This window comes from Chamaea fasciata, unplaced genomic scaffold, assembly GCF_029207755.1.
Source record: "Chamaea fasciata isolate MVZ Bird 193981 ecotype frontalis unplaced genomic scaffold, bChaFas1.0.hap1 SCAF_18, whole genome shotgun sequence".
NCBI classification, from domain to species: domain Eukaryota; kingdom Metazoa; phylum Chordata; class Aves; order Passeriformes; family Sylviidae; genus Chamaea; species Chamaea fasciata.
The window spans coordinates 9,853,219-9,868,555 of NW_027094103.1; the positions used below are offsets into that span (position 1 = coordinate 9,853,219).

At 49.6% G+C, this 15,337-nt stretch overlaps 1 protein-coding gene across 2 annotated transcripts in view; it reads left to right on the forward strand.

Annotated features, from left to right (window-relative positions):
- SSH1 (slingshot protein phosphatase 1) overlaps positions 1 to 15,337 on the forward strand; it is a 33,773-nt gene that overhangs the window by 8,354 nt on the left and 10,082 nt on the right. Inside the window, exons 1-8 of one of the 2 annotated variants that reach the window (XM_066199539.1) lie at positions 5,452 to 6,357; positions 8,877 to 8,980; positions 10,712 to 10,776; positions 11,497 to 11,618; positions 12,941 to 13,009; positions 13,399 to 13,464; positions 14,596 to 14,790; positions 15,084 to 15,177. In XM_066199539.1, the coding sequence (XP_066055636.1) occupies positions 6,272 to 6,357; positions 8,877 to 8,980; positions 10,712 to 10,776; positions 11,497 to 11,618; positions 12,941 to 13,009; positions 13,399 to 13,464; positions 14,596 to 14,790; positions 15,084 to 15,177 (801 nt within the window). In that variant the 5' untranslated portion in view covers positions 5,452 to 6,271. Of the gene's footprint in view, positions 1 to 5,451; positions 6,358 to 8,876; positions 8,981 to 10,711; positions 10,777 to 11,496; positions 11,619 to 12,940; positions 13,010 to 13,398; positions 13,465 to 14,595; positions 14,791 to 15,083; positions 15,178 to 15,337 lie in introns of those variants that run through there. The other variant, XM_066199538.1, reaches the window with a different exon arrangement.

Here is a 15,337-nt window from a genome sequence, read left to right on the forward strand (position 1 = left end):
CCCACGGCCGTGTTCACGGTGCCGTGCCGCGCTCACGGCGGGCGGAACACAGGGGCAGCTGCCTTGAGGATTTATTAGTGGGGACAGCAGCTCATTACAGCCTTGACAAGTCCTGCTGGCTGCAGATTGATTGTGTCCCGGGGAGCTGGTGGGAGATCTCGGGGCAGAAGTTGCTGACTTCACGAAGTGTTCAAAACAGGACGTTGAATCACATCCTGGCTGGGGCAGCATCCTGCCTTAGCGTGCTCTGTACAATGGGGAGGCTCCGGCCCAGCCCCCGGCCCTCGGGAGCTCTCAGCCTGGAGGTGTGGCCCTGGAAGCTCAGGAAGGTGTAATTAGGCCTTTACATTTTGAGGTGGGCTGTGTGTGGATGTTTCAAGGCCACAGGGCTGAGGAAACGTTCATTTATTTGACACTTATTTAAGATCTGGCCTTTCCAGGAAACCGTTGCTGACTTGAAGTTGAGCAATATGAGGAGTTTACTTGGATGTAGGTAGAGCAACAGCAGGAGAGCTGCCAATTTGAAGAGGTGATGATCAGACTCTTTTGGAATTGCATCTAAATTTTTGGGTTTTTTTTTTTTCTTCCATGAAACCTCAGCAGTTTGGCAGAACCCAAACCACGAGGCCCTATTATCAGAGGTGCTGGCTGTGCACGGAGCACTTGTTCCTGTAAAAGGCCAGTGTGGTCACTGTTTATTTAGGTGTTAGTGCTGGGTCAGAACAATATTTTGGTTTCAAATGCCTCTTGATTTTAAATATCGTAATCTTTGATAATTGTTTGCCAAGATCTGTGAGTCAGGGATTTCTCATACAAATCAGAGCTGTGCTCTGCCTGGCAAGTGCTCCTAAGATGTTTTTGGAATGGGGAATGGATGGAACACCTTCCTAGGCCTGGTGTTACTTCTAATGAAGAGTGTTGAGATTATTTCCTGAGAGCACTGAGTTTTTCCCAGACGTTTACACATCCCTTTGCAGCATTTAAATCCTTGGTGCAGAATCACTTCACCACTGCACAAAAATAAGCCAAAATAAGCCCAGATTCAAACAGATTAGGGTACACACCACATCCATCAGTTGTTTAGGTTTATCTGGGATCTGGACTCTCCTCTGCAGGGCTTGTCTTCCCTCTCTGAAAATTTTAGTTTCTTGAAGAAATCCTTGCTGCAACAACTGCTGGTGAAGGAAACCTTCATATCAGGGACCAAGTCAGCCAGAAATACAGGGAGTGGGACAAAATGTCCCATTCAGATTTCCCAGAAAGCTGCCAGGTTCCTTGTTTGTTCTGTCTGCCATCCAAATGGTCCCATCCAACCGTGTCCAACACTCACGTCCCAGTGGAGACTGCTGCCCATGGCTTGGCATCTCCCTCCCAGCCCTGCAAACCATCCTGAACTCCAGCTGTCTGCTTCCCTCTGCAACACCATCTCCTGATCTTGGGAATGTTGGCTGTGTACCCTCAGGGCGTTGGGAAGGCAGGCTGCAGTCTAGTTCAGCACTCAAGGTGTCAGGGCTGAGCCAGAACTTTTCTCGCTCTGCTCTTACCCCGCGTGATCCGCCTGGATTTATTTTATTTTGTTTTTCCACGTTACCAATGTGTCAAGTATTGCCTGGTCTCCACTGCCTTTTTTGGAGCCATTCTGAAACCCAGCAGCTCAGCTGGTTTTGGGGTTGCTGTGCCACCAAGATTCCCAGCCGTGCTTCCGATGCCATTGTCTGTGTCCTGGCTGACCTTCGCTCGCACCGCTTGGAAGCTGCTCCCTTAATCCTTCAAGCTGTTATTCACCTTCCTTTTCTTTTCCTGTGGCGCCGTTGGAGAGTTTCCACTTGTTTCCCTGGGAGACACTGCTGAGTGGGTGAAGTGGGGTGACTTAATAAAATAGTTCTGAGGATTAAAACAATGGGCTGACAGGAGGAATGCAGGAGGATGGGCCCGTGTGCTGACAGCTGGGCTGGGGAGGAGGACAGAGCAGGATCAGCCAAGGCTCTGCCTCTGCTGTGCCCTCCATGGTGGGCATCATCCCACCTCTCCTTCAGCTTGGACACTGCTCTGGGACAACTCCAGGGCTTGTGGCCTGGCTCCCCCCTTACCTGTGGTGAGGGGGATGGCAGCAATGGTAGGAACACAGCAACATCCAGAACAGTGACTTGTAGGAAAACAGTCTTTTGGTGATAGCCAGCTTCCTTCAGGGACATCCATGTTGTTGCTGATGCTGGGATCTCTGTGTGTGCCTCTGCTCTTCCCCTGTGCCAGCTGCTGTTTTCCCAAGCCTTGTCCCCCAGGTCCATGAGTCCAGGTGAGCGTGAGCTGCTGTGTGGAGCAGCTCTGCCCAGCGCCCACAGCAGGTGGGGTGGCCCTGGGGTTGGCGCAGCGGGCTGAGGACAGTCCAGGGCATTGCGCCAGGACACCAGTGCTGGGGGCTCTGTAGGGTTAATACTCCTTTTCCTAGCAGCTCATGCAGGCTGAGGTTTGGAGAGGCTCTGGCCTGGCCTCCTGAGACAGCGACTGTCACCAATATGACATCGTGTTTCAGTGGGAATCTCAGAAATGCTCCTCGCGATTCAGCCCGAGTTCCAAGCCCGTGGCGTAGCTGGGTGATGCCAGGATCAACCTCGTGCCTTTTTGAACTCTGCGACTAATGGGATGAGCAGAAAGGATTTCTTTTTCCTTGTGAAACAATCTCTTATTTTATTTGGCTTTTCACCATCCAAGTACTAGGGATTCCTAGAATTTTCTCATTCCTGGCTGTTTGGGAGCAGTCCTGTCAATTAACTTTGCGCAAGTCTGCTGGAATGGGGAATGATCCTGCTGGTTTGTTTGTTTCCCTCTTCCTGCCCTTTCTCTTGGAGGGTTTTTCCCAGCTGCTCCTGGGTTGTCTGCAGGCACAGCCTGGGTCCTGGGATTGCCCCCAGGGTGGGATACTCAGAGCTGAGCCGGTTCTGCTCCATGCAGATCCGTGCTGATCCCTGCTCCAGCCCAGTGCATCCCTGGAGCGGCTGGAGGGACATCATCAGCAGTCTATTCCTGTTGGGAAATTGGCTTTTGTGGGCTTCATGATTGATTTCATTTTTCTCTTTTTGCCTTTTGTGCCAGAGGAGCATTTGTGTTGAATGGCCTGCAGTGTCTGCAGCCCTCTCAGCATTCCTGCTGGGATGTGGCCCACGATCCCCACGCCTCCGAGCCCAACAATGCACACTCACACTCCCCTTGGTCCCTGCTTTGCTGAGAACAGCAAATCCTGTTGAGTTTTTCTGTCTCCCCAACATCTCACTTCAAAATAGATGGGAAAGATGTTTGCTCCTGCAGGGAGGTTTTACAAACCCCTCCCACAGCTGGAGCTGCTGCCTGGCTGTGTCCAAGGAAGGGGAGATACTCTCCTTGTGAACCTGCAGCCCACGTTTTCCTTTCTTCTGGGGTGACTTGTCTTCAGCTCAGGAGGTCTTGGAATGATTCCACTTTGGGTGTGGAAGTCCTGGGTATGGAAAGAGCTTTCTTGCCTTGCCTTTCTGGTAGTAAAACTTCTCAATCCAAGTGGTCCTGAGCAGATCTCTCTGACCTTGCCAGGTGTTTTGGGCTCCCACAGTCCTGACCACAGGTCAGTTTGTGGGCATATCCCAAATCCTACACAAGTGGACTAGCACTTTGTTCTGAACCGTCATTGCATGTGTTGGAACTGGGCTTTTCCAGGTGCTGTTCCCTGGGGAGCACACAGCTCTGATGGCAGCCCTGCTCCATGTGGGGCTGAGCTGGGATGGCTGCGGTTGGATTCCCACCTGTGTTTGTCCCTTTAATCTTTGTGTGACACAGAGCCAAGGCCACTTGGACACACTTCATTAAGAGCAGGAGAAGGGACTTGCTGCTGCTGCTGGAGTCCCTGGGGCTGTGCAGTGCCATGGGAAGGAGCACCTTTGAAGTCTCTTTTTCCCTGGTGCTGTTTTGTGTTGCTCAGGCCCCTTCCAAGACCCCTCTCGTGGTCAGGAAGTGTTATCAGATGTGACTCTATCAGGCCAAAGGAAGCAGTGCCTCTGCCTTAACCTTCGGCTTTTTGGGGGAGCAGGAGCCACACAGCTGCTCTCAACTCTTCCTGTTTCGCTCTGTGTATCTTCCTTTCTGTTTGATGTGCCCCTTCCCAGCTTGGGTTGTGTTGCTGTTGTGGTGTGGCTGTAGGACAGTGGGAGTCCCCTCTGCTCACTGCAGCAGCGTCCTGCCTAAAATCCACCCTGTGGAACACTGAGGGTCTGGCTGGGCTGTGGGAGCATCCAGCAGGGCTGACTCAGCCCCTCTCTAGGGCTGGTTTGTGTTCTTTCTCAGTTGCCTTGAGGTGGTCGAGCTTGTTCCAGACCAAGCAGCAAAATGGGGAAGAAAAATGGGGAAAAAAATCAGTTCTCTTCCTCCTTATCAACAGGGCCATAGAACAGGAAAGTATGTTCCATTCTGTGGCACTTGGGAGCCCTGTTTTTCCCTCACCTTATCAGTTTGGAAATGTTTTGAGTAGAAGATGCCATGAAACCCAAGGAACTGGGAGGCATTGCCATGCTTGCCTTTGTAAAATCATGGGCAATTTTGAGAGAAGTGAATACTCCTTTTCTTGTGGGGGTTTGGGTTTTTTTCTCCTTTAAACACACGCCTGGTTGCAGGAGGCGGCAGGAGGCTGCTCACCTCAGGCTTGCCTGGGTCTTCCCAGGAAAAGTGGTTTTCTCTCTCCTGAGTCTGTGGATCTTTATTTTGAGATGAGTTCTGTCACTATGAGATGTATTAATAGAGTGTTTTCTTGTGTCCTGCAAGATGGTTATGGCTTACGTGAGATTCCCCATTAGAACATGAAACTCAAGCACCCACGGCATGCAAGGATTCCTTCTGGGACACCCCACAGCTGGAGCCACCATGGCAAAGCAAACTGCCTGGGGAAAACTGTTGTGGGACTGGCATCTTGCTGTCCAGGAGCATGAGCAGCTCTGTCTCTTTCCCCCAGATCCAGTGTTTTTAAGGGATTGCTTACTGGCATTCCTGGCCCCGGGGGGTGGCAGTTTGTACCAAAGAGGAGGCTCTGCCTATTGTGTTCTTCAGCGACTCGAAATGGGGTTGATGTGTGTTGCAGCCACGCTCCTCTGGAGCTTTCCCAAAGGGGAAGAAATATTTCCTTTTCAAGTTGAGCAGCACGGAGCCAACGGATGGAGCAACAGCTTCTGGAGCCAGCTCTCAGCAGGGCTGTGGCCATGAGCACCCTCTCCTTGCCAGCCTCTGGGGGCAGGAGGGACTGTCACTGCCCGTACCTGACACTCCTGGCATTTCCCAGGTGCTGGAAGTGTTGGTTTTTCCATCTCTTAGGGTGATCATTTCCTGTGTTTGGTAAGCTGAGGTCAGGGAGTGGGAGGAGAACTGGCCTGCAGCTGTGTTGGACCATCAGGGTCCTGGGGCTGTGACAAAACCCGTGGGCTCTGTGTTTATTCGAGAGCCTGAAGAGACTCCTTGTAGAGAGGTTGTGCTGGTCAGGATTCCTGGAAGGGCATGCAGGGATTGGGTGGTTTCTGTGGCGTGTGCCAGTCAAACTGGGTGAAAACTGCCTGGGAACTGCACAGAGAGCTCCTTCTCCCCATGGTAAGGCTGGTGGGACCAGCGTGGCCTTATGGTGTGTGCCTGCAGAAAGATTTGGGGTTTGTAAGGAACAAATCCTCAGGGAATTCAGTGCCAGCCAGCCCCTAACACACAAACACCGAGCACCTGAGAGACTCCTTGTCCAGCAGGAGCTCAAGGACTGGGGAATGGCTCTGAAAATCCAACAGGGGAGCTGTACAGTGAGGGAAGGGCCATTTTAATTTCCTGTATCTATATTCAAGCATTGCTTTAACTGTAAAGGAATGAACAGGCATCAGTCCATGGGATGCTTTTTCTCTAGTCCCGGCCCTCCCAGGGAATATGGACTTCCCGCAGCCAGGGGCTGTGTGGGTGCCGATAGGAGCCTTCGGAGCACGAGGGGGGAAGCAAACAAACAAACAAGTCTGGAGGAGGGAAGCGATTAGCCGAGCCTCAGCTGGTTGTTTCCCCTCTTGAATGGCCCTCTTTCATCAGGATGTGGTGGGACAAGTGCTTTTTCAAGCCAGGATATCAGTGGAAGACACAGTGTTCCCTAAAAGCCATCCAGTTCCCGGGGAGCATCAGCAGCCGCGATTCCTCTGCTCCGCGCAGAAAATACGCTTGACCTTTTCTTTGCCTTCTGGTGTTTTTTTTAATGGGTTTAGAAGCAAAAAGGATGTGAGTTTTCCAGCTGGTTATGAATCTTTTCGAATTCCCTGACTTCTGTCTGACGCTGGGGCCACCACGATGCTGCCGCTGTGCAAAGAAAAGCAGCTCGAATTAGTATGTATGAGCCACGGGGTTGTGCTTTGGGGCATCTGTCACCCCTGCCGAGGGGCAGAGGTTGGGGACGTTCTTTGATGCCAGGATTTGGGTGTTCATTAGAGATTTGAAAAAGAAAAAAAAAGAAAAAAAAAAAGGTTCCGAGTTTTAGTTGTTTACAGGAATTGCAGGATTTAAAAGGGAGTTTGTGCCTTGCTATTCTCACTCGGCTGTGTCCAGAGCAGTTGTGGGAAGTGGCAGAGCGCAGAGAGCTCCCAGAGCGGAGATAAGGGCTGGGGTTGGGTAATGTTGTTGTTACAATGTGGTGTAAGCTATGAGCAAAGAGGCGTTTGGGTGTGTTCCCTGTGTCCGGCACCGTGCTGGGCACATGGAAACTGGAGCTGGTGTGGAGATGGGGAATGCTGGGGGTGCGGGAGGGTTTGTGCACGGTAGGAACGGGCATTTCAGTGGAAATGGAAACCTTGCTCTCAGCAGGCTCCTGGCTTTGCTTTCCGGTTCATTTCCACGCACGTGGATACACGGGAACAAAAATTTTGCTGTGTGAGTTGTCCTTTTCCTGGACCACTTGCTGCTCCAGCAGCACAGCTTTCCCTTTTGCCTGCAACTGGGAATATTCTGCTTTATTGTCACAGATTTCCTGACTGCAGGAGAGGAGAACATCTGTCAGGATGTATCGTCAGAGCAGATCCTGATAACTTTGGGAAGGAGCTCTGGTTTTTCCAAGTTTTTTTCTGCTGTAGAAATCCTAGTCAGTGCTTTGAAATCAAAGATCCTTTGGGCTGAAAAACTGAAGTAAAATATTCTATTTCAGGAGTTGGTTTTTTGTTTGTTTGGTTTTGTTTGGTTGGTTTTTTTTGCTTCCCAAAGACATTTTCCCCCCATATTCTCAGGATGGGAATGCTGTGAATTATCTCCTTGTACACAATCTAAGCATTCCCTGCCTCTTGTGAGTGCTGAATATCCCATACATTGTGTGGGGGTCGCTGCCTTTGTGTCACTTCTGGCCTTTTTTAACGCTTTCCTGTGAGGTCTGGGGGGAGAAGGAAACAAGGCTCTTCCTGGCTGGCTCCTGGAAGGAGCCACATTCCCGTTTGCAGCCGTGGGTGCCGTTATCCCGAGCCAGGCTGAGCTTGGATCCTGCTCAGACACAGCCAGTGAGGTGAGGGGGGTAGTGCTGGAATCCTGTGGGAATGGAAGTGGAGAATTGTTGGAATTAGAGTGCGCTTCTCCTGCTGTGTTTTATTGATCTTGTGGAGCCTGGAATTCAGGCAAAAAAATTTAGTTGACTTTTTAAAAGCAACTGAAATCTCGAATTTAAACCTGATCCAGATTTTTCTGGGGACTTCTTGAAATTCAGCTGAAAGAGGAGGAAGCTTTGCCTGGGAACTTGGGCTGTGTTCTTTAGAGATTAGAAAATCTGAAATGACACGAAATTCATGTCTGTCCTCACAAAAATGCTGAGGTGGAACAGAGCATTGGGAGCATTAACACTCACTCCTGCTCCAAGGCAAAGACCATGGATAAAATATGGAACAGATGAGTGCTGGGAGTAGTAACTCCAGTGGGATCATTTGCTGGAGCATAAGTAACTCCTGTGTAGCTCAGTCTCATAATGGAGCATTTCTGTTTAGTAGATGCAGACAGTAATTAATGGAGATCTATGGCTGCGAGCGTGGGGCAGCGGAAAATTGGGCTTTGGGACAACAAATGGCTCTTGTGCTGTTTGGGGAATGGAGGAAACACATCCCAAGCAATTCCTGTGCAGCTGAAAGGTACCTCAGGAGACAGAGATTTCCAGCCACGTGGGAAATGCAGCTTCACTGCTTCAGGCCAGAGCTGCTTCTGAGCAATTTCTGAGATTCTCGTGTGTGTCCGGGAGTGGGGAAATCCAGCTGTGCCAGTGCTGTTCTGCCTTCTCCTCCCTTCTGTTCCAGCTCTGGGTGTCATTTCCCTCTGAGAATGTCACGGTGTTTGCCTAGACTCTGTATCCCTGGGTGGTGATCCAGCCACAGCAGAGCCAAACCTCTGTCCTTGTGCTGGTTGTTTTCTCCTGAGGGTCCAGAGTTGTGTCTTTTCCCTTGGGATGTGCAGGTTTCCATCTCCCTTCCTCTTTCAATCTACACAGTTGCAGGTTCTTGTTTTTGCATTCCAAAGAAATGTCAAGAACTGCAATCAGCAGGAAGCGATGGACTCAGAACCTGTTCTCCAGTCCATTGCACGTCTCAGCCTGTAAAAAGTCCAACCCTGTGCTTCTTTTAAGTTGCAGAATTCCATAATCAACTGATAAAGTCATTTCTAGCCCATGACAGCTCAGGCAAGTATCTCCTGCAGGGGCCAAGTAATAAAATAGTGGTGGAAAATGACAGATGAATAATCCATGAATAATCCCAGAGTCATGCTGTGCAAGTGACTGTGGCAAAATCCTACTATTCTAGTGAGGAAAGCCCTTCCTTTCCCAGATGAGCACATTTTGCTGCTCTTTCCTTGCAGCTGACTCCTGTGTGGTTTTTTTTTTCCAGCCTCAGCGAGAGCTTTTTCATGGTGAAAGGTGCAGCCCTTTTCTTACAGCAAGGAAACAGCTCCCAGGGCCAGCGAAGCCTCCAGCATCCCCACAAACATGCAGGTAATGGATTCAATCCCCTCTGGAGATCCTTTTCCTCTCCCATCCAAAAGGACAGGCTGATGGCACAGGTGGGTGACTCCCCAGGTTTTCCTGGTGAGCCTTGTACAACCTGCTGAACAAACACAGAGTTTCAGCCCACATTCAAATTACTGAGTTTTGTCTTGGGATCATTGCGTTTTGGTTTCAATTTTTATCATTCTCTTGGAACTGTGACTGGTGTAGAAACTTATTCTCAGTGAAGATCATGGCATTTTGCATGGCTGTTTTTAGGCAGGGAAGCCTGTGCAGCCAGAAGGGCTGTGTGGAATGTCTCCCTGTTTTCCCCAGCCACAGAGGAGGAAATGTCACTTGTGCTTCAGTGAGTTAATCTTTGCCTCCCCTTTGGCCTGTGGGGAGGAAAAGTGGCAGGGCTGAGTCACAGAACTCAGCACCCCTTGGGCACTTGTGGGTGTCCTGGACTTTTCTCCGGGGGCTCTCCCAACCTCCAGTCATCTTGGGACTTTTTGCTTTGAAACTTCCTGTCACTGGTTTTGTTCGGATGTTGCTGGTCAGAGTAAGGGATGTTTCATCAGCATTTGGATATCTGGATAGATGTACATTTGTTAGCTCCTCATATCCTGGTTTCAGGAAAACCCCCTTTCTTATCAGCTCACCACAATCTGTTGGAGTTTATCATGATTTAAGCACAGACTGCCCTGCTTGCCCCAGTCCCTTCCAGTTGCCAGCTGGTGGGAAGAAATGGCAGGGAGTGGTGTGGTGAGTGTACATACAGATTTGGATGCAGATAAGGGCCCCCAGGGAAGTTGATTCTGCTTTCCCAATGTTTATGCCCCCTGCCTTTGGCAGTTTGGGAATAGGTGGGTACTGGGTGAGAGGAACCGGGATTTTGGGGCATTTTGAGAGCAGGAGCCTGTGGGAAAGGCACAGTGTGGTACTGTGTGGTGCTGCTTAGCAAACACTCCAGCACAAAGGGGGTGTTGGAATGCCAAGCTTGGCTTTGGGTTTCTTTAACTGTCAGCAATTCCATATACCCAGCAAACAGCCTACGGAAGGAATTTTATCTCACATGGAAAGTTATGAGTGCATTACTCAGTTATTAGATGGGAACTTGGTTTGTTTTCCTGTAGATTCCTTGTTCCTTTAGTCTGCTTTCCCCAAACAGAAATGTACCCACAGGCCTGGAGCTGAAGGGACTTAGTGCATGAACAGAACTTGGAGACAGAAGGGCTCCATCACCCAAACCAGCCCTTCCCTCTGGAGGTCACTCCTGCCCAGTCACACCCTCTGTAGGGCTGGGGGGGCCTGATCCCACCGTGCTGGGGGTGATTCACAGCTCAAAGTTGTTCTTTCCTCCTTTGTTCCTGTTTTTTTAATCAGAGTTTTTCCTCCTCCTTTTCTTCTTCCTCCTCACCTGTTCTCATGGCCAAACCTTTCTGTCTTCTCTAGGGTGCTGTGACAGGGAGAGAATCCTCACTTGTGCCAGGCACAGGTGGTTTCAGTTGATTTGTTGACTTCCAAATACTGTAAGGTTGGGTTCTCACCCATCCAGGGAATGCCCATCCAAGAATCTCGTTGCACTTAGTGCTCTCTGGGACAGCAAAGTTAATTGACCTCCCTTAATTAGGTGGGGTTTTTTTTACATAGAAACATCCAATTTATTTAAAGGTCAAGACTCTTGATTCCTAGTGCAGCAAGATCCCCTTTCTGATGATTGCCCTGCTTTTTGTGCAGGTGACTTGCCCCAGCACCTCCAGGTGATGATCAACCTCCTGCGCTGCGAGGACAGGATCAAACTGGTAAGGACAGGTGCATTTTCCTGCTCTTAGTTTCTGTTGGAAGTGTTTGCAACCGACTTGGAGAGGAGCAGGAAAAGCGTTAGCAAATCCTAGATTTCAGAGCTGCCTTAACTCTCTGTTGGTTCCCAGCCCTACCCCATTTTCCTCACCACTCCTTTTGCCCTGGTCCTTGTGTCCAGGTGTGAGTTGGGTCAGGGAACTGCTCTGCCTGAAATGTGTTGTTTTGTTAGATTTCATTTTCCATCCAGCTGTCAAACACTAATACAGGAGGAGAGACGGGACCTTACTGATTCTCCTGGACACTTTTAAGCCAGCCTTGAAATTGCATCGGCTGGGCTTGCTTTAGAAGAAATCTGCAGATAAAAATCTGCTGTAAAAGTCACTTCTCTGCAGAGAAGTCGATGCCAGTTGTGCCTCTTGCAGGACTGAGTTACTTCAGTGAAGGTTTGGGGGTGTGAGAATCCTCTGAGCCTGCCTGTTTTCAGTTCAGTGCAGGACCAACGTTTTTTACACTTCCTGCTTGAAACTTCAGAACAAACCTTTGGGTTACATTTTGTAGCATTTCCCCAAACCAAAGCAGGTAATCTCAGCTAATCCCCCCCTCACCGAAACAGCAACAAGCCTTGCTGTATCTTCCATACTGCACTAAATGAAGCTTTGAGGCATCAGCAGAACTCTGACAGCCTTGTGCAGCACTAATGAGGCAGAGGTGGTTTGCAGGCCGTGCGTTTGGAGAGCGTGTGGACCGACCGCGTGCGCTACATGGTGGTGGTGTACAGCAACGGGCGGCAGGACACCGAGGAGAACATCCTGCTGGGAGTGGACTTCTCCAGCAAGGAGAGGTAGGTCTGAGCTGGCAAGCAGGCAGGATGGGCTCTCTGGTAGCACCAAACTGTCCCCGAGCAGTTGGGTTACCTGCATCTGCAGATTCCAGCGAGAGAAAGGATGCGGGGCTGAGTTCTCTGACATTTGTATTCGAGAAAGTTTTCAGTCTCTGTGGAATCAAAAGCTGTGGCATCCACCTCACCAGTGAGAGTTCGCTGCCTGCTCCTTGCAAAATGCTCTTGCAGACACATTTACAGAACTGGAACTCATTCTCTCCCCCAGACTCCAGTGTGTTGATGGAATGATGCAATGGAGCTGCTTTTGGGGAGTAGCTTTGTTGCCAAATAACGTCAAAAAACAATACTGCAGAAGTAGCTCCAAAACCAACAAACAACTGTGTCAGCAACGAGCTGTTCCTTTTGTCTGACTGATAAGAGCACACAGTATTTGGAAAAGCAAGTGAAATATTTTGTTATCGCAGCCTCTGTCAGATTGTTCCAGTTCTGGTGAGTAAACCAAGGCAGAAAAGTTCTTGGCTCAGGGAGAAGGGGCTGGTTTGGCAGAGCTGGAGTCAGAGGCTGGAGCTGCCAGGCTCTTGTGTGTGTTCTCCCAGGATTTAACCAGCTGCCCTGTCCTTGTGGTGCAGCCTCTGTGAGTTTTGTTTAATTCTGGAAAACCTTAGTGGTGGTTTCCCCTGGAAAGTGGGAAGGGAAAGCTTTGCACAGCAAAGGGATCTGTTAGGAAGCTCCCAGCCGTGCCTTCCTCGTCAGATTATTGTCATTGGCTTTGATGCTGCCTCTGTTCTGCTCTGAAATTCCCATGTGGCATTCTCTTGGTGTGCCACAGCAGGGGAAGTTTGCCATGTTGCCTCCACTCTGAAACAACCTTGCATTAATTTGCTCCTGGTGATTATTGATGTGAGCCAAGGGGAAGGATGGATGTCTGTTGCTGTCTGCATCCCAATTTCCTTTAAAACCTGAATATCTCAGTAGTTTAATTATTTACAGCTGGACATTCTTGGCCTTCATTATAGCAGGGTTTTCTTGCCAGATTGCCTGTCTGAATTGAAAGTGTTCTTTTGGGTCAGATAAACCCCTGAAATCCATTTTCATCTGTTCCACCTGTTAGAGTGATCCCAGGGAGCAATCACCACGAGTTATCACCTTGTCAGACCTTCAGGCTCCAGCTTCCAGTTTATTTGATGGCCTAAAATATTATGAGGGGTTACTAGAGCAAGGCTTGAGGAATTTAAAAATTAAAGAGTATTAATAATTTAAGCTATTGGCATGACCACATCGTGGCCTATATTTAACTTCCTGTCTCACCCTCTCTCTTCCAGTAAAAGCTGCACTATAGGAATGGTTCTTCGCCTGTGGAGTGATACTAAAATCCATCTGGATGGGGATGGGTAAGAAACCACATTAAAAGGATAAATGTGAATGTCCTTCCCTACCTGGGGGCTGCTCTAGGAGAGATTCTCCATCACCTTGCAAATGAAGTGCCCATTTTGGATTCATGGCTGCAGAGTCCTCTTATTCAAACAGTGAGTTCTTGTCTTGCTGCCCTCACACTGCTCCCATGGTTCTGGGGAATGTTCTGAAACCCCACTGAGGACTGGAGCTCTCATTCCTGGCAGCCTCTTGCCATTCTTACTTGGGAGGTTGGAAAATCAGTGAGAGAAATTCTCATCCTGATTCTTTTGGCCTATGAGTGTCCCAGTGCAGTAACTGTTTGCAGAGAGCAGGTTGGGGTGCAGAGAAAAGCAGTTTTTGACTGGATTTTTTCTCTCTCCATCAGTGGCTTCAGCGTGAGCACTGCAGGGAGGATGCACATCTTCAAACCCGTGTCGGTGCAAGCCATGTGGTACGTGAGGGGCTGGGTTTAAGGAAAGACTCTTCTTCCTTTAATTTTTTTCAATTAAAAAAAATCAGCTGCATTTTAGCCTTCTCCACGGTGGGTATTTTCATTCAGAGCAGCTCTGTGCCCTTCAGCATGGGGGAATTGGCACCAGGGAGATGAGCAAAAATGAAAGATGAGCTTGAATTCCTAGAGCTGCAAACCAAGAATTTCCTCTCTCTGCATGTTTCTCTCACTGGCTGACAGAGGAGGTTTAGGGCCCATTGCCAGCCTGTAGCATTCCCTGTATCCTGCCCCATTCCTGGGGTTCCTGCAGCCCCAGGTGCCCGTTCACCTTCCAGCTCCTGCCACCCCTCCCCTGTGCAGGAATTCCAAAGCCCTGAAGCAGAGGTGGCTGAGCCAGCAAATTCCTCCCTGAAGAGGCTGCTCCACATGGAACTGCATCTCCCTCTGCCTGGGCAATGCTGTCTCTCCTCTTGGAGTCTGGGGAGATCCCTGTCCCTGCAGCATCTCCTAGGGAAAAGATACTGATGTGGAGAAGGATGTTGTGTTAGGGGTGGTTTGGTACAGAAGCAAACAGAACTCCTGTTCCTGTCAGTTTTGAATTTGGCCCCTCCTGTTGCCAGCCTTGGATGTGGTTGATGTGTTGTTCAGTGCAACAACTTCGGAGTAGAGCCTTAAAGAAAGGAAAAATTGAGGAGGGAAGGAAGGAAAAAGTAATGTTAGGATTTGCAAAAACAAATGACCCAATCTGGGCCTTGTCCCTGGAGCCTGTCAGGGGCCAGGAATGCTGGTAAATATGCATCAGGCTCCTTGCTGGAGGTGGCTGGAAAATTGTCCCTGTTCTTTATCTTCCCTTGGCTGTACAAGTTGGTTAATGATCAGATCCCAGAGCGACTTGTGCCTCCTTCTTCCCTGTTAATTAGGAGAAGATTCCAGCCCCTGCCTCAGCCCTGCTGTGAGAAGCCCCCAAGGTGCAGTTTGTGCCTCTTTGAGCTCTGACACCATAAATTTCTTGCTCTCAAAGAGCAAACTGCAACAACTAATGCTGCAAAAAATCACTTTTCCTCTGTGAAATTCTCTCAGCTCCTGCTTTGTCTGCTCACAGCTGCCCAAATCTCTTCTCCAACCCTGCAGGTCTGCTTTACAGATCCTCCACAAAGCCTGTGAAGTTGCCAGAAGATACAACTACTTCCCAGGGGGGGTGGCCTTGGTGTGGGCCACCTACTACGAGAGCTGCATCAGCTCGGACCAGAGCTGCATCAACGAGTGGAACGCGATGCAGGACCTGGAGTCCACCCGCCCCGACTCCCCAGCCCTCTTTGTTGACAAGTCAGTGCAGCATTTTATTTGGAAAAGTTTGCTTGGCTCGTGAAGGGAATCTCCCCTTCTCCGTGTTCTTCCTGGCCTGGTTTATTTCTGGGATTGCAAAAGCAACAAAAGAGAATTTGTGTGGAATGGTCAGACCTGAAACTTTAGCTTGTGATATAGCATATGAGCACCAACAAGCTGCTTTTTTTTGCCCCATTATTCTCATAAAAATTCCCTTTAACACCAGCCTTTCCCCTCACTCCTCAGTGCTGTGCAGCCTGGAATCATCCTCTCCTATTCCTGTTCCTCCCCAGGCCGACGGAAAGGGAACGAACCGAGCGACTCATTAAAGCCAAACTCCGGAGCATCATGACCAGCAAAGACCTGGAAAATGTGACTTCCAAGGAGGTAAATATAAAAAAATCTCACGCTTATCCTTCCTGCCAGACTCCCTCTCTAGAGAGTGGTGAGCAGGCACCATATGCCTGGGTGTCCCTGGCTTTGGAATGTGCATTTCAGCCATTCTGTAAAGGCTCTGCTCTGGCTTTGCTGCATCTCCCTCCTGAGA